The sequence below is a fragment of the Clarias gariepinus genome, chromosome 6 (genome assembly GCF_024256425.1).
Source record: "Clarias gariepinus isolate MV-2021 ecotype Netherlands chromosome 6, CGAR_prim_01v2, whole genome shotgun sequence".
NCBI lineage: Eukaryota > Metazoa > Chordata > Actinopteri > Siluriformes > Clariidae > Clarias > Clarias gariepinus.
The window spans coordinates 19,413,366-19,437,498 of record NC_071105.1 but is presented as its reverse complement, the minus strand read 5'-3'; the positions used below and the strand labels follow the sequence as shown (position 1 = coordinate 19,437,498).

Here is a 24,133-nt window from a genome sequence, read left to right as displayed (position 1 = left end):
AATCAGTGAAGATTTGTGAATGGAAATTTCCATGCCAACATAAATGTTAAACCTTCAGACATTAACATAGCTTCCTCGCGGTGTGTAGCTATAAACTCTGAGAACTGGCAGTTCCCATTTGATCAAGAGATAAAGAAACAGTGAGAAATTTTATAATACCGCTCCAGGGTGGAGTGGGAATATAGTTTGGGTCAGTAAATGTGTTATGTCTGTACCCTGTCTCCATAGAAATTTATTATTTACAAATGAACTACTTCTTTTCTCATACTAATCTCTGGTGTTGGCCATGTGTACAAAGTAGGGAGTTCAAAATCTTCCAGGAAAAAAGGTTGGTCTTCAAAATTACATCTTGTGCTGTACAAAATTTTGCCCCTTTTTTCTTTTATTTGAGTTTTGGCTTGATTATTATTATTATTATTATTATTATTATTTTTATTATACATCTGTGTCTCTAGTAGCACCCAAGCACTTATACATATGCATTAATTCATTATTAGAATGTATTTTTTAAAGCTAGAAACAATTGCTTTTCCCGTTTTAGATAAAATATGTAAATTTGAACATAATACTGCTGTTGCAAGCATAATTATCACTGTAACATTGTAATCATAGTAATAACATAGAATAATAATACTTTGAAGGTTCGTCATTTTCCCAGAGTTGTTGGATTTGTAAAGCTGATTTGTTTTTAATAGATTTTTGTCTTGATTTTAAATTCTCTTTAAATCTGTGTATGTATGTAGAATAGGTTCTCTTTTTGTAGTGTGCTCCAGGCCAGTCCTATATTACAAAGAGCTGAGCTAGCAGCTTCCTAACTGAGGTCAGAGACGCAGACCTGAGAGGACAAGGAGAGAAGGACACGGGGATGAAGAAGGAAGAGAAGAAAGAAGAGGAGGTGGCATCTCTTTAATGGAACCGCTGCACTCCGAAACGAGGATCCTTGGTGTCACGGATCTCAATCTGAAATAAAACATAAGAAAACGAGTGAGACAAACTCCAATATGGGTTCATACGTCCAGATGGGGTCTGAGCAGCCTGAAGAGTCTACAGTGCAACAGAGGGAAAGAACAAAAGGATGCTGGTTTACATTTATAGGGTATAGCCAGGGTGAGTGCAGAGTTGCAGGGGAAAGACAAAGCAAGATTTAGATCAATCAGGAAAACCCAACCTTCATAATTTTCAGTAACCTGTGTTGGTCGCTTCCACTGTTTCGACTTTTCCTGGGGTCAGGGAATGCTCAGTGGTTAAGGCATTGCACTACAGTTCGAAAGATCCTAGGTTCAAATGCCACAACCACCAAGGTGTCCCTGGAGTAAGGCCCTTAAACCTCAACTACTCGGATGTATAATGAGATAAAAAAAAAAAAAAAGATGAAAGTCGCTCTGGATAGGGGCAACAGCCAAATGTCTAAATGTAAATGTCCTGGGAACATGTGCATGTTTCTTCTACCAAAAATGTCCCATAAAGCTAAATGTAAAAGCTTCTCTTAAATTTATCCTTTCCTCTAGCCAAATCCTTAAAGCTGTGAGTAAGAATGTGTACACAAAGCTTGGAGTCAATCTCTTGGCTAACATCTTCCATGAGATAGGTGCTAACAATCATGTGCTTTTGTACTTCAGCCCAACCTCATTTACCCCTAGCTTTCAAAAACTCAATATTATGCATCAACTCTAATATTAATTAGATAAGAATAAAGCAGCAATTGTCTCCGTCAGTTGTTCTCTCTCTCTCTCTCTCTCTCCTCTCTCTCTCTCTCTCTCATCCACTTTCACAAATGTAGAGGCTTTGTTCTTCCTTTATCATTGATATTCAATCTCTTTCTTCCTCCCTCTTAAGTCAGTTAAAGTGATATCGAGATATGTCTGAGGAGTGTCATTTCTGTGGACTGTAGTGCTGTAGGCCTGTCTAATGGCATTTCAGGTAAATGCTTTTAAGCTCATACCACATTTCTCTCTCAGCACATTCCTTCCATTTAGAGTCCATTACACCTTACACATGTCCCGAGCCTCTTACCCTGCCAATACAATCCCCTCCTGTTTTTGCAAGGAAGTTTGGGCATAGAAGCCTAATTATCTCATTCACCTTCCAAGGTGGACAGTGTGAATAAATATTAAACTAGAGAATGATACATAAAACCTATTTTTTTTCCCCCCACATAACAAATGGAATATTGCATAAACTATATCCAGAGACTAATGTCTGGGCTACATTACAAGGTTTATACAGTCCTAGTACAAGGTTTATACAATGTGAGCACAACCAGAACGAAAGATTTCTTTTTTGTCCTCAATCATCCTTCAATCAAACAATACAACACACTTTCAGATTATGTTCACAAACTATGCTCACAGCTCTTATAATTTGGGATGCTGCAGAGATTCTGCTGAACAAACATTGCTTCATACCAAAACAAACACGAGTGACTCGGCTCGCATGTCATTGATCGTCTGTCTTTTATGCGGTATATCAAAATCGTTCACACACGACAGTCAGCATCCTCATACAATACAGGAGGTTGAGTCGTAAAATAACAAATAGTTTCAGATTGGGGCAGCCACAACTGAACTGTGAGGGGTTAATATTGGATTTTACACAGGTGTCATCACTGGACAATCTGTGTAAAGTTAATACCCCTTTTTTTTTTGTTGTTAAAGATATGGTCATACAGAGTGCTTTATCTCTAAAGACCTGTCATGCCTAATAAAAAATATGAAACATTTAAAACCAAATGTTTCTGGTCAGTTCTTTTCATATGGTGACTTTTAGCAATGCATGTAGGCTAGGCATAGATAATGCTTTACTTGAGTGAACATTTTAAAATAAATTTTAAAAAGCAATGATGCTTGCTGGCAATGTACAATATATCTAAACGCACCAAAAATCATTATGACCTGAGGGCTGATAGCGCTGTACTGTTTATCTGGCCGGCTAGATCAACCATTAAGAAGCACTGCCTAATTAAATGAAAAGTAGATTCAACGCCCACAAATCAATCTGAGGAGGTACTGTATGCTGAGCAAAAATAAAGTGTGGTGATACATAGAGAGATTACATAAGCAAATAATCTGTCATAACATTATTATTGACCTACTTATGATGTTGATGACACAAGGCTTGATGTCCCACTTGGCCCAGGCAATGCATTGCACCACCACACAGTAAACAACCAAATTATCCCCTCATTTATAGCAAAAAAAAAGAGAGAAAATAAGAAGGAGAAACATACGGTGGAGCACTGTGATACCACCTGGTCCCCCACTTCATCTTCCAACCCCTGCTCTGTGTGCTTATGGAGGCTTTGGGCCAGATGCCCAGGCTCAGCTTCTCTGCCTTGCATGCGATCATTAACATTTGGCCTGAGATGGACAATCTAAATGTCTTAATTACCCTAGTTTGGCTAAGCAGGAATTATGGGCGACTGTTCCTACTCTGGATTCATTAAAGACATTTGGCCAACACCCACTAGTGTCATGGTGCATAATACAGACAAAACATCTCACCAAACTACAGAGGGCCATTTTGTAGAAAGCTCTCTTTGTGATTGTTTCAAATGTTTCACTCTCACTTACTCATTGTCTACACCGCTTTATTCTGTATTCAGGGTCGCAGGGACCTGGAGCCTATCCCAGGAGGCTTAGGGCATGAGGCAGGGTACACCCTGAACATAGTGCCAATCCATCGCAGCATACACACATACTACGGGGAATTTGGGAACACCAATGAGCCTAACCTGCATATCTTTGGACTGTGGGAAGAAACCAGAGTACCCAGAGGAAACCCACCAGGCACGGGGAGAACATGCAAACTCCAGAGATGGGAATCGAGCCTGGTCGGGAATCGAACCCGGACCCTGGAGGTGCAAGACGAGAGTGTTAACCACTACACCACCGCCTTCAAATGTTTTATTTTTTTTTTTATAATTAATGAGAGGATCTGTGGAAGATATAAGTCCACAATGCTTGTGCTAAAACATTTCTCCCTGTACACTATGGTGTTGACTTGATCTCTGTTTAAACACTCACTTTCACTCATTGTCTATACCGCTTATTCTGTACAGGGTCACGGGAGGCCTGGAGCCTATCCCAGGGGACTCGGGCCACAAGGCGGGGTACAACCTGAACAGTCCATCGCATGGGAACCACACCCACACACCCACACACACACCTACCCCATGCCAGTAGTATTAGAACATGACTCTACATTGAAATACTGTGCTATCTAACAGCAAGGCATATGTATTTGACTGGCCTTGAACTGTAATTTACTACCATCAAACATGGATTCAAATTTATATGACCATTTAAAGTTTAAATTAAAACATTCCTGAATACAAAATCCTGTTACAAAGTTAAAACCAATATGAAGAAAAACAATTTTGTTCTATAAGTTCTATCTTTGAGCAGAAGTAGAATCTCTAGAAGACAATCGCTATACCAATTTACACAGTGCATAATAGGGTATTTGTGTAATCCCAGCTACTGTACATTATATATCTAAGAAAATGGCAAAACCTGTAATCATATTGAGCCTTGATGTCAGTGGAACATGAGAAATGTTGGTTGCAAGTCATATTATTTATAGGAGGCTAATTCCTAATTCCAAAAAAAAAAAAAAAAAACAGGATAAGGTGACATTAGGGAGATGCACATTGAAGGAGGAAATCACAGATTAGTAAAAATGGGAAATTTCCACACCACTTGGTCAGCACCAATAAACCAAAGGGAGAACATTCGAATTTAAAATCTCTTTGGCTAAAGCAGATTCAAGCTGCATGCTAGGACTGCATGCACATGTCTAGAGAAGGGTAATAAATTGATCGATTTGTTTAATTATTTCTTCTTACACCATCCATTCGGAGTGTGGAGGTCAGGTGCAGTTGCTGCTGAGGAGAAAACAGCACTATTAATCATACTAGTAGGACATGTACACTAGATATAGTAGATAGAACACTTTGCATGCTCTGCATGAACAAAAATGTGTGTGTGCATCCTAATATTCAGAGCTTCTCATGAAATAATAATGTCCCAATGTCCTAACTCACTAGCCTATAAACTGGTCAATTGAGCCAGAAAATATTTATTACATTAGAGAGACGTTACATTTTGACCTAATCAATTTGCAATTCTGACTACTATATAAATAGTCGGACATTTCTTTTTGGTTGCGTGTGCACCAGCAAAGCTTTTGAGCATGCGTTTTTCATGCAGTCTATTGTCTGGTCACCAATGTTCTTTTGTTTAGAGACACATTTATGTGTATGTATGTGTCATGTAATAATTAAGCTGTAGGTCTCCCCATTCGTTCTCTGCTTTAAGGTATAAGTATGAATACATGCTGTTTTGCAGTGTTGGTGAGAATGTGCTGCGGCTCAGCCGGATCTGTTCTCTGACCTGACATCTCAAGGCATTTGCATTTTCCAGGAGGGAAGCATGTGCCGCTGGAGGTTTCTGTAACACAGAACAGTTCTTTACTGCTTGTTCCCCTGAACACGCTCCCTCTATTGTGTTAGCCTCCAATGCCATGCATCTGCCCCTCTTTGACCCGGCATCTCTAAGCGATGCCTGAGCTTGCGGTTATCTGCGTAAATTCTTGCTGTGACACTGTGGGGTGGGGGTGGGGTTCAGGTTTGGGGGCACTAACACACAAGCCAGGGTGAACGCTAACCCAGAGCATACAGAATACCAGGATATACTACAGCACCACGACAATGATATTTTGGAGCACAACCACTGCATACAGCAACACAAGCACGGAAGCCACAGCAATGGGGAGACTTACCCTCGATACTGCAAAGTCTGTAAAGAACAGAATAGAATAGATTGTTTAGTTTGGGCTGCATTTATATGATGGTGTGCATCAAAGGATAAATTTGCACACTTTTGCCAAAAGAAATGTGTTGGTATAAAGTTAATGTGCAAATCTTCTACGGTAGTTCATTTGATTAGTTGGTTTTCTGCCATGTTGAAGTAGAAAAGGTCACCACATGCAGTGTAGTCTATTACTACCATTCATAAACAGAGTCTGCCTCCCATTGCCCTGTTACAATAGGATTTACAGTGCCAGTGGAATGCCATCCAAAGCCCAGACTGCTACTGCTATTGTAAATCAGCAGGATGTTCAGAGTGTGGGAGACCAAAGCCATTTACAATACCCTCTCACATTCTCAACCCCAACAGCACGTACACAGACAGGCGCACAAAAGAAATCAGAATTCGTTATTCCGAACAGGATAAAGTTAAGTCAATGTTTGCTCTATAGTGGACAGCAGAGTGTCTTTTTGACGTATATAACACGCAATAAATTTTTTTAGCTCCCGTGTTGGCTGCCCTTGTTTTTCAGGTGCTCGCTAGGACTACTTAGAGGTGTGAGTCACCCAGCGGCAGGATTCCCACCAGGGTTCATAAAAATGTAATGTGTGACGCCATAGCTTGTGCACTCTCGCTCACTAACGCTAAAGGCAAATGACTCAACATAGCATTTAGCATGATGAAAGAGGGGTGCTTATGAAGAGGGGTGTGATCAGGAAAAAAGATTTGATCAATTCTTAAGGGCTTTTTTGGAAAGGGAGTAAATGGTGAGCGGAGTGGATTAAAGCCAAAGAGAAGAAATAGAAACTGGGGGATGCTTGGCAACCTGCCATGAGGTTTTTTTGTGTGTGTGTTTTTTTGTTTGATGCTGCAACGCAGATTCCCCGACTAGCACAGATGCTGTGCACAAACACACATACACACTCACAAAACTACCCCCTCTTTATTTCTCTCCACCTTAGCGCTCCATCCCTCTTAAAAAAAAGCCTTCATATGAAATTGAATTAGCAGCTTGAGTGGGTGTGATAATAATGAGTGTGTGTGTGTGTGTGAGAGAGAGAGAGAGAGAGAGAGAGAGAGAGACAGCTGCAGAGTGCCCAGTCGTTGGGGAGAGAGCAGCAGCCCTTTTTATCCTGCCGGAATCAGACATGTAACAATGGCAACCTCCTCAATAGAATAAGGAGGCTATGAAGGTGGTTATTTTTTTCTTGTTCTCTTTCCCCTTTCTTTCTTTCTTTCTTTCTTTTTTCTTTCTTCACTCAGTTTCACGATTTCTGGCTTATCCCCCCCTCACTTTTATTTAAGTTGTATTACTTTCTATCTAGGCTTCAATGATTCCTATCATAAATGATTTACGAGAGTCATATCAAACTCCACTCTAAACCATTAACACACCACATTCCATCCCTCTTTTTTTGTCTCATTTACGGGCATGATACAGTATAAAAGAGAATCTTGCAGGATGATGAAATCTGCTTGTCGCACAATAGCAATATAGATCTGCTTTAAGTGGGAAAGATAAAATATTTATGAACATGTGCCCTCTCTTGTGCTTTCATAAGACAGTTCAGCTCCACCCTCCCCTCAACCCCCCCCCCCCCCCCCCCAACCTACTTCCTGCAAACATCAGTCAGCGGAGAGGAGTAAACAAATTAAAATGGAGGTAGTAGGGAGCAAGCGCCACCATCTCACCAAGACTCATGTTAATGCAGCAGTCATTTTGTTTAAAGCAGGGGTTTCCCTTCTTTCTTTTCGTCCTGAAAAATTAATAGGAACGATATGAGCTTTCTAGTTTGATTCTGTTAGTCTGCAATGGCAGGGTAATGGAATGTCTTTTTCCCAATAGTTCTTGATGGCTGATCTAATTGTATGCCGCTGGTAATGATCACCATATTGAGCGGCAGTATTTGACAGTACAGTTGTACCTCGGCATATGACCTTCACCCATTCCAGAGGCGAGTTCTAAAGGTGAAATTACGTGTTGTGGAACTTATTTTTCCATAGGAAATAATGAAATGCGGATAATCTATTTCCTTCTTGGCTCCAAATGTTTAATGTTTTCCTTTGTCTCATTTTCCATCATGTGTATCTTTTTTTCCCCCTTTTTTTTTTTTTTTTTTACATAAAATCTTCTATACATCTTATATTATTGTGCATCTTAGACCAAGCGAACAGTCCACACACTCAACGGCAGAAATCTTGCCATTAAAAGCATGGATGTTCCGAGACATCTTGTTTGTTCTTTATAAGATTTGTTAGTCATGGGGATTGTGGCAAAATGCATTAAAATCCGGTGGACATTAGGTTTATTTATTGATCTGCTCATATATAGGTAAAGTGGTTTCAGTGCTTTTAGTTCTTGCTCTTGTTCTCAAATGTGGATTTCAAAAAACAAAACATGACCTATTCTGCTTAATGTCTCTCTTTCCTCTGTGCTGTTGAGAATTCTTCTTGCCTAAAAGATGTTAGACATAATTGTTGGTACAGTATATCCAATGCTTACTTGCATGATAACATGCATTTCTGTGATGACTGTTGTGTTTTTTTGTCATCTTTTTTCTGACCATTTCCTCTCACCTTTATTGTCGGCCTTGATTTCATCTTGAAGGAAGTCACTCTGGCGATTCCCGAGGACGAAGGCAAGGAAAGAGAGGATGAGTGCATCCAGGATGCCGATGATGGCCAGGATGTAGGCCCAGCGCACTGAGCAGTTCCCCAGTGTATACTTCCCTGTTTCCTCACCACATAAGTCCTGAACCACCTCTGCATCCCAGCCAGCAGGAAAAATTATACATCCGAACACCAGACACACAGCTACAAAGAGAGAAAAGTGACCAAGTTATTTAGAACCAGGAAGAAAGATGCAAGATGCAAGGGTTACATAAAGAACCTCAAATGAATGCAGTGTTGGGACTGAGTTCCATTAAGCTGTAATACTCCCTGGGCCAAAGAGACGGCTGACGTATTGACATTGTGTTACAATATGGACCGTCTCACAATATTTTCTTCTCAGTTATTGTATTTGTAAAATAAAAATAGTTTTCAATTATGACATAACAAAATGAAATAATGTGACTGTATGCGATATCTCACAGCAATACTCGGTGTCATGGAGAACAGAGAGTGGGGTAAAAAACTGACACCTCAGCAGCTCTGCCTATAAAGGAGAGAGTCTTACAGCCTGCAGCAATGAGCATTACCTCCTCCCATACACACACGCACACAGAACAAATATCTACATCAGCGGAACTGCTTTTTTTTTCAAAAGCACTGCATGTGCATCACTCCATTGTAGAGATTTTTTTGTCCATCTGCAAAGAAACAGAAAATCTCAAAACTTGGGTTTTGATGTCGAATGCAGCGTTGCTCACTGTCACAAATGCAAGAATCAAAGCTCACTAAGAGGCGCACCACATCAAATGATTCAAAAGTTTTAATTTATGAGCATAACAAAACTAGGCCATGTGAACATTATTGCTTCATCTACCCAGAGACTAAAAAGAGTACAAGACAAAGACAAAATAAAGAAAAAAGTATACAAGTACTGTAGATTACACCCTGGATGGGATGGCAGGCCATTGCTGGGCAAAATGCTCATGTATATTTACACACTCATGCGTACACACACCTAGGGGCAATTTAACACAGCCAGTTGACCTACATGCATGTTTTTGGTAAGTGGGCAGAAGCTGGAGAACCCGGAGGCAAAGCCATGCAAACACTGAATGTGAATTTTCAATTTCACATCCTCACATTCTCTGTACCCTGAGCTCCAGACTGCTGTCAGGTCCCTGGAGCTGTGAGGTGAAAAAGCTGCCTACTGCACCACCATGCTGCGCATATGGATCTAAAATATAGTGGACAGAGAATCACCTAAATTGGACAGTTAAAGATTGAATTAAAGTCTTTTTTTAATCTTTGGGTAAGCATGTGTCAAGTGTAAACTTCCTGTTCATGTCTGTAAAGAGTGGACTTCTTCTGCCTCGAGGTTCTACACAGTGTCTATTCGGAAATGTTTTTCCAGGTCCAACCAGTCTGGCCATTCTCCTCTGACCTTTAGCATCAGCAAGGAGAATCAGCCAGCAGAACTGCCACCCATTGGATGTTTGTTTTTTTAAACAATTCTTGTTGTACATGAAAGGAGGTGCTTTTCTGTCCATGGTTGTAAAAAGTGTCAGCTTAAGCTAGTCTAGCCGTTCTCTTCTGACTTCTACTTTTTTCAACCATTGTGCACACACTCTGAAGCTTGCTGTGTGTAAAAAATCAATAGTGTTAACATACATTTGACCATGCCATGGTCAAAATCACTGAAGTCACTGAGATTTGTTCATTTAATTTCACTTTAGGTTGGATGTGAACATTTACCGAAGCTCTTGATGTTCATCTGCATAAGTTTATGGCAGTGAGTTTCTTGCATGAACAAGCAGAGCTTTTTTTTTTTTCAATTTATATTAACTTGAATGTATATACTCTTACACACACATGATCATTCACATCTCAAGCAATGCTGTCCACCATCACAAGGTTTTTGGTAGGTGTGAGGAAACCCACGCAGACATGCGGAGAACATATGAGACTCCAGTCACACTATAACCAATCTCAGGATCACACCAGGGACCCTGGAGCTGTGATACAGCAACACTATCTGCATTGCCACTGCACGATGTTGAGATATAAAAGAGGTTCAGATTTTCTGCTTGTCTCACAGTTATTAAATGATTTATGTCTGTTATTTTAGAAACGTGTTATTTTACAAGATTGTGGACCATTTATACGCACACATATACTGTATACAGTCAAAAGTCACCTCATTAGATAAACCTGTTCAAGTATATATTAAATATTTTGTGCAAATATTTAATCATCCAATCACCTAGCAGCTACTCCATACATTTGTGCATGTAAAAATGATCTGCTGAAGTTCAAATTAAGCATCACAATAGGGAAGAAATCTAATTCAAGTGAATTTGAACATGGCAAGGTTGTTGGTGCTAGACACGTTTTACAAAATTGCTGATCTACTGGGATTTTCACACACAACCATCCCTAGGGTATACACAGAAAGATGTGAAAAAGAGAAAGTATCCAGTGAGCAGCAGTTCTCTGGGCAAAAATGCTTTGTTGATGCCAGCCAGAGGTCAGATGAGTACAGTATGGCCAGATTGGTTCAAGCCTATAGAAGGGCAACAATAATTCAAATACTCACATCTTGTTTAAATCGACTGAGGTATGCTGAAGAGCATTTCTGAATGCACAGCACGTAGAACCCTAAAGTAGATGGGCTACAGCCGCCAACGACCACACCATGTGGCACTCCTTTCAGCTAAGAATAGGAAACTGATGCTACAATTCAAATCATGTCACTATCATGTCAATATGGACCCAGTCTGGAGACAAAAGGTTGTCTCCAGCCCCTTGTTGATCCACAACATCAAGAAGTATTGCAGTCCTGAAGGCAAAAAAAGAGGGTGTGACCCAGTACTAGCAAGGGGTACCTAATGACTGGTGAGTATACATACTGTACACACATTCAATTACATTCACAAAAAATATGATTAATTTATTGTGCATTTAAGGCATTCCTTGCAAAATTTCAGAACAAGGATGTTAATTATTTCCTAAATGTCTCACCGCTGTATCACACCAGAATACAGCTGAAAAAGTCTAGCAGACTGATCAAGCGAGAGAGCCAGAAGGCAGACAAACCATACTGGCTGGTGTTAAAGCAGATGTATTTTTGCAGTAGCGTACAATGCAATTTAGCACTATTTTCAATAGTTGATCTGATTTCCTCCAGCTACTCTGATGAATACTATCCGCTGGTTTAATGGATTTGTAAAGAAAGAAAGAAAGAAAGAAAGAAAAAGAAAACTGAATTTTTCTGATTTACCATTTTTAATACTAAATGAAATATGGTGGCTTGGATTAAAAAAAAAATAGATCAGTGATCCTGACATTGTAGCCATCATCATTCCTTTCACAAATACTGAGAAGAACTTTGAGTTCAGTTCAGGATTCAGTTCAATTCCCTTAAAAAAGAACCAATTGTGTACAAAATGCTGCATCGTGTTGCACATTTCAAAGCCAGAAGAATATAAAATTCAGTAATATTCCCCTTGAGAAGACAATACTGGTGTTGTTAGAAGGTATAAGACTTGAAACTGTTGTACCGTACCAGTCAAAAGGTTGGACAAACCATTTAATTCCAAGGGCTTTTCTGATTTCTTTCTACATTGTAAAACAATGCTGAAGGCATTCAAATCTCCTAATCTCATCCAAATTATATAATGCAATAATCTCCTTTGAACCATTGATTTTGAGATGTATCTGCTACTTATGCCCTATAAAGCCTTCATAACAGCTCTAATCTGAGGTGCTGCTAATTGGTGATTTCTGAGGCTGGTGACTCTGAATGAACTTCTCTGCGGCAGAGCAGGTAACATTTGGTCATCCTTTCCTAGGGTGGTGTTCATGAGAGCCAGGTTCATCATAGAGCTTGATGGGTTTTGCACATGCACCTGGCAATACAGTTCAAGAACTTTTCCAGGACAGCTGACCTTAATACATAATTACCTCATTCCATATGTTATTTCATAGTTGTTGTTTTTTAATCCATATTGTTCTAGGATGTGGAAAATAAATCCAAACTTGTGTCCAAACTTTTGACTGGTACTGTATGTGCTTGGTGCTGCTAGAAAATGGAATTTTCACAAATTGCATTTGGCATGACTGACTGACTAAGAGAGCTAAATACCAAAGCAGCATTCTTTCTCAACTAAAGATACTGTTGTTTACAACTGACAACAAAAGTCTTCTAATATTTTATCAGATTAATTTATCCTTTTGATCAGAAAAGTTTGTTGCTCATGCCATTGAAATCTACAGGGTGTCTCAAATGTCTCCATGAATATGCGACATTACCATTTTTAGCAGATAATTTCCATTTTTTTGTAAACACACATTGAATCATCTCCCTCACTCATGATGAACTTGTGTTAACACATCTGGTGTTATGCAAGTAATTGCTTAATCTTAATTTCCCCAATGTATGAAGACTTTTGGGAAACTCTGTGTTATGAAGCTGCACGAAAGTCTGGGGTCTGTTTCATTCTAATGCCTGTGTTTTTTTCCCAGAAGCTTTTCTTGTAATAACAGTGGAGAGGAATCATTTAAAAATGGATGAAAAACATGCATAATGAATGTACAAAGAAATATTTTGTTAATAAATCAAACAGTTATAATTTGGAAAGCCCAGTGTATATATGCTGTCACATGTGAGCCATACAGAGTGATGGCTCTGTAATAAATCATATTATTTGTATGGACAGAAATATGGTATAAATATTATTTTCATGGTTTAGGTTGGGCTACTGGTACAAACCAGTTTCATAGAAAAATAAATAATACACCTTGTAAATAATGTCCATGAGCAGAACAATTCTGTAAATAATACCCATATATTGTTGATATATCTTATACTGCAAATCAAGACTGAGAAAAAGAAAAAAATTGTCTATTTTTTCATATGCCTAAACATTCTTGGCTGTTTTTTCGACTTCGCATTTCTCCCCACAAGCTTCCGTGAGTTTTATTTAAGCTTCACATTAAAGTAAAAACAATGTTCTTATGCAACCTTTTTTAATCATGTGGGATCTCGATGCACACACCTAGTGTGGAACTTTCTGGCAAGGTTTTCATTAAATAAATAAATATATAAAAGTTTTTTTTTTTTTAAACCCTGAATAGACTTTTTTGTCTGCATTCATATTTGTTTAGAAGATTGGTATACATATTCAGTCCAAATAATGTATTCATATTTTGTTACATCCTAATATGTGCATCCTAATATGTGCATATGTTGCTTCAAATTACCCATGAGTCCCTGGGGAAATTTTTCTATCCTTCTCTCTTTAATATGCATTCCATCTTTGTGTAATAGAGCTGAAGAGGTTATTCACGCTTCCTAAGGAAATTGATATTGTTGCATTTTCGAAAAAACATTGGTGTGAAATATTTCAGAATGCATTCTCCCTCCAAAAAATTGAGTTTTCAACATTTTTTTTAAAAACTTGTACTTGTGGGGCCACTGGGTTCTATTATAGAAAGGGTTTTTGTGCTGCACGTAAAGCAAGGTTGACAGTGATATAAACTGATCAGCTATAACATTAAACCCACCTGCCTAATATCCCACCTGCCATGTCTCCCTTGTGCCACCAAAACAGCTCTGTTCCATCGAGTCCTGGTCTTCACTAGATCTATGAAGGTGTACTGTGGTATCTGGCAGCAAGATGTTAGTGACAGATTGTATCAATCCAGTAAGTTGTGAGGTGGGGCCTCTATTGATCTGGCTTGTTAGTCCAGCACCTCCTTGATCTGCTTGAGATCTGGGGAATATGGAGGCCAAGTCAACACATAGCACTTTTTTGTCATATTCGTAAAACCATTTCTGAACATTTTTTTGCAGCGTGGCAGGGTGTATTGTCCTGTTGAAAGATGAAGTCATGTTGCCTTGATGTGGTTGGTTGTTCAGTATGCTAATATCTAATTTTGTTTCTCTGCCAAACATGGGATTGAAATTATTTTTTGATATTTAAGGTTTCCTTTGAGTCTGTACTATACACAGGTCTGTATGCAAGCAATTAAACAAGACATTGGTTGTTTTTTATGATGGTTGCCAGGTTGATTAGGGAACAGGTATTAGGCTTTAGGGGAAATTGAGGATGACAAATATGGTGGATGCCAGCAAGTTCAGCATAAAATGTACTCTTTGCTGTATGCATGTGTGCCTTGAACTCGGTGAGATGTGAACCAACAATATAAGTTGATTACGTTTTCAGGAGAAGAAACATTATTATTCATGAGAATTGAAGAGATACTCAGCATGAATTTTAAATTACAGAAGCATCAGGGCATTTGAATATTGAAAATCTATTATTTAGGGCTATACCGAAAACATATGCAGAAGTGAACTGTGGAACTGTGGCCTATGAGTAATTGGATATTTTCCCAGTCCTTGTTTGGCTTATGAACACTTTTGATTTAAAATGTTTATGAAGCATTAAAAGTAGACAGCATGGTGGCACTGTGGGTAGAGTTGCTGCTTCGCAACATCTGCGTACGTTTTCCTCCAAACCCACAAAAACATTCCAGTCAGAGGATTGGCTAAGATAAATTGCTTCCACGTGTGAAATAGGGTGTAAAGGTGTGTTTTCCTGTATCGCATTCTATGATTGACCGACATCAGGGTGTATTCCTACCTCATGGTTAAAAGATATGATGTTGATGAAGCACACCATATAGAGTTCCAGACTCCTATCTATTGACCAGTAACAGAGATGGGGGGTTGGGTAGGGGCTGAGAGGTACCCACATTAATCATGGCTCTACAGCCATTTCAGGGGTGTCTGTGAGTTCATAGGGGAGTCTGTGTGAGCCCCCTAGTGACTGGGAGGAATTTGACGCGACTAAATTAGGGAGAAAATCTGGTATATATATATATATATATAAAAGGGCTTGTTTATAATGAAGAAAAACTTTTGAATTAATCAAAAATCCTCCACTGAATGCATCCTTAGATGTGGAAGAACATTGAATGTAGAATAGTAGAACATTAGAACAAACTGCTCTACCAAACAGTAGATCTTTAAAGCTAAATTGTATATGTAATGGAGGTATTTTCACTATATGTATAAAGGTTGTACATTATGCAACTGCTCATGGCCCACTGAACTCATTGGACTATGTATAAAACTGCCAGTGATTCTCTTAGGGTTCACTTAAAATATATGCAAATGTACTCACTGCTGACATTCCATGTTTCTAACTTCATGGTCACTGTTAACTTTCACATCCAATGTACTTGGGTTTAGAATTTTTTATTTTTTTTAACTGTTCAAATATTTATGAGGTGTATGGTATATCGTACTTTCCATTGGTAGTCTATGTTCTTGGGTGTCATTCAATCTCTCTCTCCCTCTCTATGAATTGTAACAGCCTGATCCCACAGTGCTATCTGTTTGAACAGGTGTGAGGGTGCTCTCAAAGGCCCACAGAGACTGTTACTGCCCCAGCCAAGAGCATAGTCCCAGGGGAGTCACTCGATGGATGAATTTCCGCTCATGCTGATGGCAGTGGAACAGAAAAGCCAATAGTGATGAATTGCTTGTTCTGTGTGTGAGCGTATGGGAAAATGAATAATTCAAACTGTAATTTGTTGCAGGGTGATTTTCTCTGCTTCTGAATTTGATTGCATGAGCAAACTCATATATAGTTTTGCAGTTCTTGCAGTGTGGCAGGTGCATTATGATGCTGAAAGAGCTTACTGCAATTAGCGAATATCATTGACATAAAGTGTAATTGGTCTGTTTAGGCATGTTATGTCAACGTAACATGCACATGGAAGCCAGGACCCAATGTTTCCCAGCAGAACATTGCACAGAGCATGAATCGACCACCTGCCTTCTTCACAAAGTACATCTTTGTGCCATCTCTTCACCAGGTAAGTGCTAAACGCACCCAATATGAAGAAAAATAAAGCATGTTTTAGCAAACCAGGCAACTTTTTGTCCACTGGTGCCTTGGCCAATTATGATGCTCACAGGTCTGTTGTAGTTGCATGGGCAATCACAGCCTCATACACTGGTAGCTGAAATGCACTGTGTGTCCTGAGACCATTCAAACAGAGCCAGCATTTAACCTTTTCATCAATTTGTGCTACAGTAGCTTTTCTGTGGGATTGGACAAGACAGGCTAACCTTTGCTCCCTATGCCCATCAATTCAGTCCCTCCTTTGTCCACTTTTATTAGGTAGAAAGCAGTGCATACCAGAAATACCCCATGAGATCTGGCACTTTGACCCAGTCATCTAGCCATCACAATTCGGCCCTAAGTCGCTTAGATCCTTACGCTTGCCTATTTTTCCTGCTTATAGCACATCAACTTCAAGAACTGACTGTTCACCTTTTGCCTTACATTTTACAACCCTTTAATGTAATGATATGATCAATGTAATCAATCAAGATACAGTGGAACCTCGGATTACGAGCTTAATTCGTTCCGGAAGTGGGCTCGTATTCCAAAAACACTCGTAAACCAAATTAAATTTTCCCATAGGAAATAATGGAAACTTAAATTATTTGTTCTACAGCCCAAAAAAATAAATACATAAATATAATTAATACAAAATATAAAGTAAAAATAAAACAAATTAACCTGTACTTTACCTTAAAAAATGTAAAAATAAACCCCGACAGATAAGGGTTTTCGTTTGTGCATGCATAGTGTATGTGTGTAAAATGTGTGCGCGCCCTCCTCTCAGGTTGCCAAATAAACACACAAACTCTTCTCTGTCGCGAGTGTTTTTAAAGGTGAAGAGCTGTTTAATTTTTGTTGTTGTTGTTTTACTTTACAGTAGTAATCCCGTTAGTATGCACTCACGCAAGTGTGACTAGCGATGTTTCTTGCTAATTTCTAAACGGTTTTAAAAACGGTCTCTCCGTTAATGTGTGTGTGTGCGCGCGCGCACACGCACATCTCACACACACACACACAGCGCGTGTGTGTATTAACCCAGCAGGAGAGACGATTACCTACAATTCTGCTGCAAGAGAGAGAAAAACCGTTGGCTCACTTGTGATGACGTAACGCTCGTTGTTAAAACAAGAAGCGCATGCGTGAAACATGATACTCGGTGCTCGTTAACTAAGACAATGCTCGTTTTTCAAGTAAAAAATTATTAAAAATTGTTGCTCGTCTTGCAAAACACTCGTAAACCACGTTACTCGTAATCCGAGGTTCCACTGTAATCACTTACTGCGTTATACATCCCACCCCTTACTTAATGCCATTTTTAATAAAATAATCAATGTAATTTTGTGGGGCAGCGATCCCAGCACATTTAGAAAATAAGTGGCGACAACAATAGCATCTGATTTTTAAAAAAAAGTATGCCAAATAAAATATAAAGATCAATGTTCTTTTAATGAACAATGTCCCCTGACACACACAAGGCTTTTGTCAACAATAAAAACGTGTAGAAAATAGAGAAGGAAAAAGACGGACTGCTTTGAGACAGTGCTCTGCAAAGGATTTAAAACCTCCATGTTCTTATGAGCTTTTTATTCCACAGATAATTCTATGAGACTTATTTAACTGGGCTCAGTTTTTGCAATTTAAGCATCAGCTCCTTATTAAATGCACTTAACTCATAGTATGGATGATTTTAGGCTGCAAATATCTGCCAGCAAAGTAAGGAAATGGATCAATACAAATTTCTTTACGAACTTCGTCGAAAAACCACTTCTACTCCAAAATGACAGAATGCATGTTGAAAGAGAGAGGCAGAGAAAGGTAGAAAATTTATCCTAGGGGCTCATGGGTCATATTCACTTACAAGTGTTTTTGTTCTGTGTGTTGTTTTAGGTGCTAGAAATGAAGTGTGTGTGTGTGTGTGTGTGTGTGTGTGTGTGTGTGAACACGCTCACGCTTGTGTTCAACCTTCTGATTCCCTTAAGACTTGTCTTTTGGCCTTAGGTTGAATATCAGTGCTGATCCTGATCCTGTTGTTACTCTCTGAAGTCTTTGTACATACATTCTTTCGTACATCTCCTTTCCCACACCCTCTCTTCATGCTCACACACTTACTCATCGTCTCCCTCTCTACTATCCGTCATCCTTGTTCTTTTCTTTGGATCTTTTACGCACAGGAACAAACTATGTCCCTTATATGCATACTGTTTTCCTCCCTCATCCTCTTGCTTGCTTATTTGCACATTATGTGAGTATACATTAGTGTAAAAATGTACCCGCCCCCATACATCATTTACTGCCACAGATAACTAATTTAACTTTAAAACAAGCTATAGACTGTCACCTCTGTATAAAACTCTTTCTCTCTCCCTCTCTCTCCCTCTCTCGGTCTCTCTCGGACACTTTCTCACACTGTCTCTTGCATAATGGTGATTCCTGTCTGTGGGGTGACAGTGTTCTTATGTCACCATAAGCAGCTCGATCGAATCTGTCCTCTCTTCAGCACAGCTCCATTTCTGTACCTAGTTTCTTTCCAATTAGGAGACACACACACACACACACACACACACACACACACACACAAACACACTGTTTGCTTGACACTGATACAATCTTGCTGTATTTGGTTGCGCTTTAAGATGGCTCTCAAGATATTAAGATGGATTTGACTTAAAGTTTTGTCAAGTGTCTGCAGCGAATGTCAAGCAAATAGGTTAGTTGAGATTTAATAACAACTGTGAGGAATTGTGTTCAACTGAAAAATTTACTCAATGCTGAATATCAGAATAATTGAAAGTAAAAAGAAAAAGTAAAGAGGAAACTAAATTCATACTCCAAACATAATCCTAATGCACATTATCAATGTTCGATCAATGAATCATTGGTATTTGTGCACTTTATTTTCAACTGATGGGTTATGCAGATACACACAGTACACAGTGCAGAGAAATATTGATTATCCTTGCCTTACTCTGCCTTAAATAACAACGATTCCCAGAAACATTAATGCATCACAGTTCCAGAAATGTTCATTAGCACCCTGATTGGTCAGTGGTAGAGGTATACACAAGAAATGAGATCAGTGATTTATTTCTTTATAGCAAGACATCACATCACATTTCAGCGTAACATTCCAGAACACACACAGGCACACACACACACACACACACACATTCCTGAATCCACGCGCTAGGCTATTCGATCATTGATTCCTAATACAGCAGAGATCAGAGATTTTTCCTTTTGAAACTGTACATTTATACAGATAGATCGGTTACTGGCCTTTTTCCCCTAAGTGAGTATAATACATCCATGTCCTAATGCATATGAAAATGTAGATCTTTTACATTTTTTCTTCTTTTTCTTCTTTTTACATTTTCATAATTAAGAAATCTAAAAAGATCTACAGTAATTGTTTAAGGGTTTTATCATTATATCAAGGTTACATGTAGGATGTTGATACAGGATGAAAATCTAATTTTTCCATGGCTATTAGTTTGAATACGGGTGCATCTCAACAAATTAAAATATAATCAAAAAATTCAATTCAAAAAGTGAAACTCATATATTATAGTATATAGATTTACTACACACACTGATTATTTCTGATCATAATTCTGATGATTATGGCTTACAACTAATGAAACACCAAAATTCAGTATCTCAGAAAATTTAAATATTGTGAAAAAGTTCAATATTGGAGACACGTGGTGTCACACTCTATTTAGCTAATTAACTTAAAACATCTGCAAAGGTTTCCTGGTCTCTCAGTCTGGTTCAGTGGGCCAAAAAAGGTCATTGCCAAAGAAGCTGTCTGTTTACAGAGTGCTGTATCCAAGCACATTAATAGAAAGTTTAATGGAAGGGAAAACTGTGGTAGAAAAAGGGGCACAAGCAACAGGAATAACCACAGCCTTTAATGGATTGTGAAACTAAGCCCATTTAAAAATTTGGGGGGAGATTCAACAGGAGTGGACAGCAGCTGGAGTCAGTGCTTTAAGAGCCACCACACACAAACATATTCAACACATGGGCTACAACTGTTACATTCCTTGTGTCAGGTCACTCTTGAACCAGAGACAACGTTAGAGGTATCTTACCTAGGCTAAGGAGAAAACGGATTGGACTGTTGCTCAGTGGTTTGCAGTTACTGGTGGGTTGGGGAGCCCTGTCATCTGCTGGTGTTGGTCCACTGTGTTTTATCAGGACCAAGGTCAGCATAGCCGTCTACCAGGAAGTTTTAGAGCACTTCATGCTTCCCTCTGCTGACCCACTTTATGGTGATGCTGATTTCATTGACTGCCAAAGGTACTAATACCTGGTTTACATTTACATTTACATTTACATTTAGGCATTTGGCAGACGCTCTTATCCAGAGCGACTTACAAAAAGTGCTTTAATGTTTACAACATTGGATACATACTTACACTGGGTTAACTAGGTTAGTAACTAAGTACATTAGTCCAACACAACTGAGAAGAGTTGGTTTTTTTTTTTTTTTTTTTTTTTTTTTGGGGGGGGGGTTAGTCCAAGTACTGGAGAAACAGATGCGTCTTGAGTCGTCGTTTAAAGATAGTCAAAGTCTCTGATGTACGGACATCTAGAGGAAGTTCATTCCACCATCTAGGTGCCAGAACAGAAAAGAGCCTGGATGAATGCCGCCCTCGATCCCTGAGAGATGGTGGGATGAGGCGAGCAGTGCTGGAGGATCGGAGGGAACGTGGTGCAGTGCGTGGTTTAAGTACAATGGCTCATACCAGGTTAATTACCTGGTAATTATTGAGAGCTGTTTAATAAATTTTGACTTAGAAAACTAACAAGTCTTGGTTTACGAGTACCGAGTATCATGTATCACGCATACGCTTCTTGTTTTGACGCCGAGCGATGTGATCACAACTGAGCCAACGGTCTTTCTTTCTTTTGCGTTGTGGAATTGTGGGTAATCGTCTCCCCTGCTGGGTCTTAGTGTGCGTCTCTTACTGGTATATTTAACATCACTTTACTATAACACTGTAACCATGTTATTTTGTGTGTACAATGTGCATGTATAGCAAAGGCAAGTCTCATTAGAGAGGTTGAAGATCCATCCAGACCCCTCCTACTTTCGCCTTCACAGACACACACACAATCTTTCTCTTTGCTCTACACAGAAACACTGCTCTGTCACGATTCTTTACTTTTTTTAAAGGTAAAGTGCAGGTTAATTTGTTTTATTTTTACTTTATATTTTGTGTTGGTTATTTTTATGTATTTATTTTTTGGGGCTGTGAAACTAATAATTTAAGATTCCGTTATTTCTTATGGGTAAATTCGAATTGGTTTACGAGTATTTTGAAATACGAGCTCACTTTAACAAATTATGCTCATAATCTAAGGTTCCACTATATAACAATTTTAATGGCGATGAGTCAGTAAATGGTCTAAAATCATATTCTAATGATAACAGGTTATATAATTATTGTAAATTATACATTTAAAAGACTACATCTTTGGAGAACAAAGGCTGCCAATGCAGCACAAATTGCTGAAAACAAAAATCAATGCTAACTATAAGATAGAAAGTTAGCAAAAAAAATTTACATAATCCCTCTTCTTCAAGATGTTATGCTAATGTTCACCAGTTCTTTTTCAATCAAAACACGCCATGCTCCCAAGTTAGGATGGTGTTCTTCAGATGAAATCCTTCACCCTTTTCTCCATTATGGCCAAACAGTTTACTAACCAGAAAACACTTCTCCAAGAGTAAACATTTTGTCCTGTTGATCATCTGCGAACTTCAGTCTGATATTTTTATTTCCCTCTAAGACTAGGGGCTTCTTCCGTACTGGACAATCTTTCTAACAATTTTGATCTACAAGATGGACTCTTCTAATGGTGGTTATACATATTTGGGACCTGATGCCTTCAGCCTGATGCCTTGTATTTGGGTGCAGTTGAATATTTTGGACCAAGTGTGTTCCTAAGACTTATATTTGCATACAATAGTATACAAATAGATTTGGTGCCTTCAGCCATTTTAGAAATTGCTCCTAAAGCTATTCTGTTATCAGGTGCTTCCAATAGTTATTTCATTAATGTCTGGAGTCTTGCTCACATGTTTAAAAAGACATTGAACTTGGTAAAGGTAAAATGGTGTGAACATATTAAATTTCTTAAAAAAACTAATGTGTGCGAATGGTGATGTAGAGTACACAGTATATCTGTATGTTGTAGACATGCTACTTACAGTAACATATGTACCAAAGATAAAGAGATATTAATTCAACTAAAGAACCAAACTGACTTAGGTCCTGCTAGTGTGTCTATGTGTATGTGGGTGTGAGTGTGCATGTGTGCGCGAGGAGAAAAGAAATGGTCTGTACAGTAGAAGATGAATGGCCCCACAAATAATAGGGCATGAACAGAAGTGCAGGCTTGTGGCTGGTGGGGAACACTGTGTTCCTGCACATGTCAGTATCTGTATGTGAGTTCGAGTGTTAATGCATGTGTTCATGTGTGCACAAATGTATGTGTGTCTGGGGTGACAAAATTGAATTCTGCAGTAACCTGTGAAAGATTTGTCAATACAGCCAATTATGGCAGAGAATCACTTGTAGAGACATATGCAAAGTACACACGCACACATGTAAAACTTATGGCCAATGTCATATGCAACCACTAAGTGACAATATATCAAAAGAAACTAGTAAAGATTTAATATAGCATGGTTTATCAAGGTTAAAGTTATCATGTGATAACTTGCCACGTAAAAAGCCACCCAGCCACACGTTTTCGAACTGCAGCTGACACAGCATTCAGGAAGGAACTGTGAGGAACATACTTCCACTTCCACACTGACACAAGTAAGCAAATTTGCTCCCCAGAGCTCCTGCCTATGAATGGTTGTGGCATCACTGGGATTCAAACTCGCAAACATGTTTAATAAACTTTTGTTTACCTGCACATCATTATAGTTTGACATTTCAAAAAAGGCTTCCTTTACCTGTACAATACAATACTGCAGATTGTTCAATACTTTTGACTTTTAATAACGTTAATAGTCAGGTCCAAAAACACTGTCCTGAAGTGAGAAGAGCAAATTATAAATAGGATTTCATGGACAAATTTTACCTTACTGGATTTAGTAGAATACCGATGAGACAAGATCATCATCAGTATCATTATTATTATTATCATCATCATCATTAACAACAACAACAACAACATTAGAAGCATCTGGTTTCTAAATTTGTAAATGAGGTACACAAAATCAGTTTTGACCTTTAATTACTAATTTACTGGAAGTGTTCTGGTGCATTTGTCAATATCTTATTCAAATATCTCTGATAATATTTTTGTACCAGTGCAGTGCTACAATATCGCGACTAATTTTGATCCGTTCATTGTCATATCATTATTATCATAATGAACAGCAAGTTTAGCCATGTCCCACAGAAATATCCATTGCTGTATACACATAAAATACAATCCTTGCCCATTTCCCATTTCCTTTTCCACTTTAACAGTTTACTCTGTGAATGAGGGAACATTAGCACTAAAGACTAATACTAATAACTGTGCTTTTTCAATGCAAATTTTTACCAGATTTGTGGAACTTTAACACTAGTCAGGTTGTTTGTTTGTTTTTTTGGGATGAATAATATCGGCCAGACCCTAGTGTCTCCTGACGCCTAAGCTTCACTTTAGCACAGGGGATGAAATGAGAGAAATTGGAATACCATCCATTACTGCTGAAAATCGATACCTCCATGTTTTACACTGATTGACAATTTGATGCTCCAGAGACACGCTCCATTACCT

General features: G+C 38.7%; 1 protein-coding gene across 3 annotated transcripts in view; it reads right to left on the bottom strand.

Annotated features, from left to right (window-relative positions):
* Positions 1-438: 438 nt before the first annotated feature.
* lhfpl4a (LHFPL tetraspan subfamily member 4a) overlaps positions 439-24,133 on the bottom strand; it is a 34,521-nt gene continuing 10,826 nt past the window's right edge. Inside the window, exons 2-6 of one of the 3 annotated variants that reach the window (XM_053497607.1) lie at positions 8,385-8,621; positions 5,779-5,795; positions 5,391-5,447; positions 4,844-4,879; positions 439-960 (exon numbers count right to left, since the gene is read on the bottom strand). In XM_053497607.1, coding sequence (XP_053353582.1) covers positions 907-960; positions 4,844-4,879; positions 5,391-5,447; positions 5,779-5,795; positions 8,385-8,621 — 401 coding nt within the window. In that variant the 3' untranslated portion in view covers positions 439-906. The remainder of the gene's footprint in view (positions 961-4,843; positions 4,880-5,390; positions 5,448-5,778; positions 5,796-8,384; positions 8,622-24,133) is intronic. The other 2 variants (XM_053497608.1, XM_053497609.1) reach the window with 2 other exon arrangements.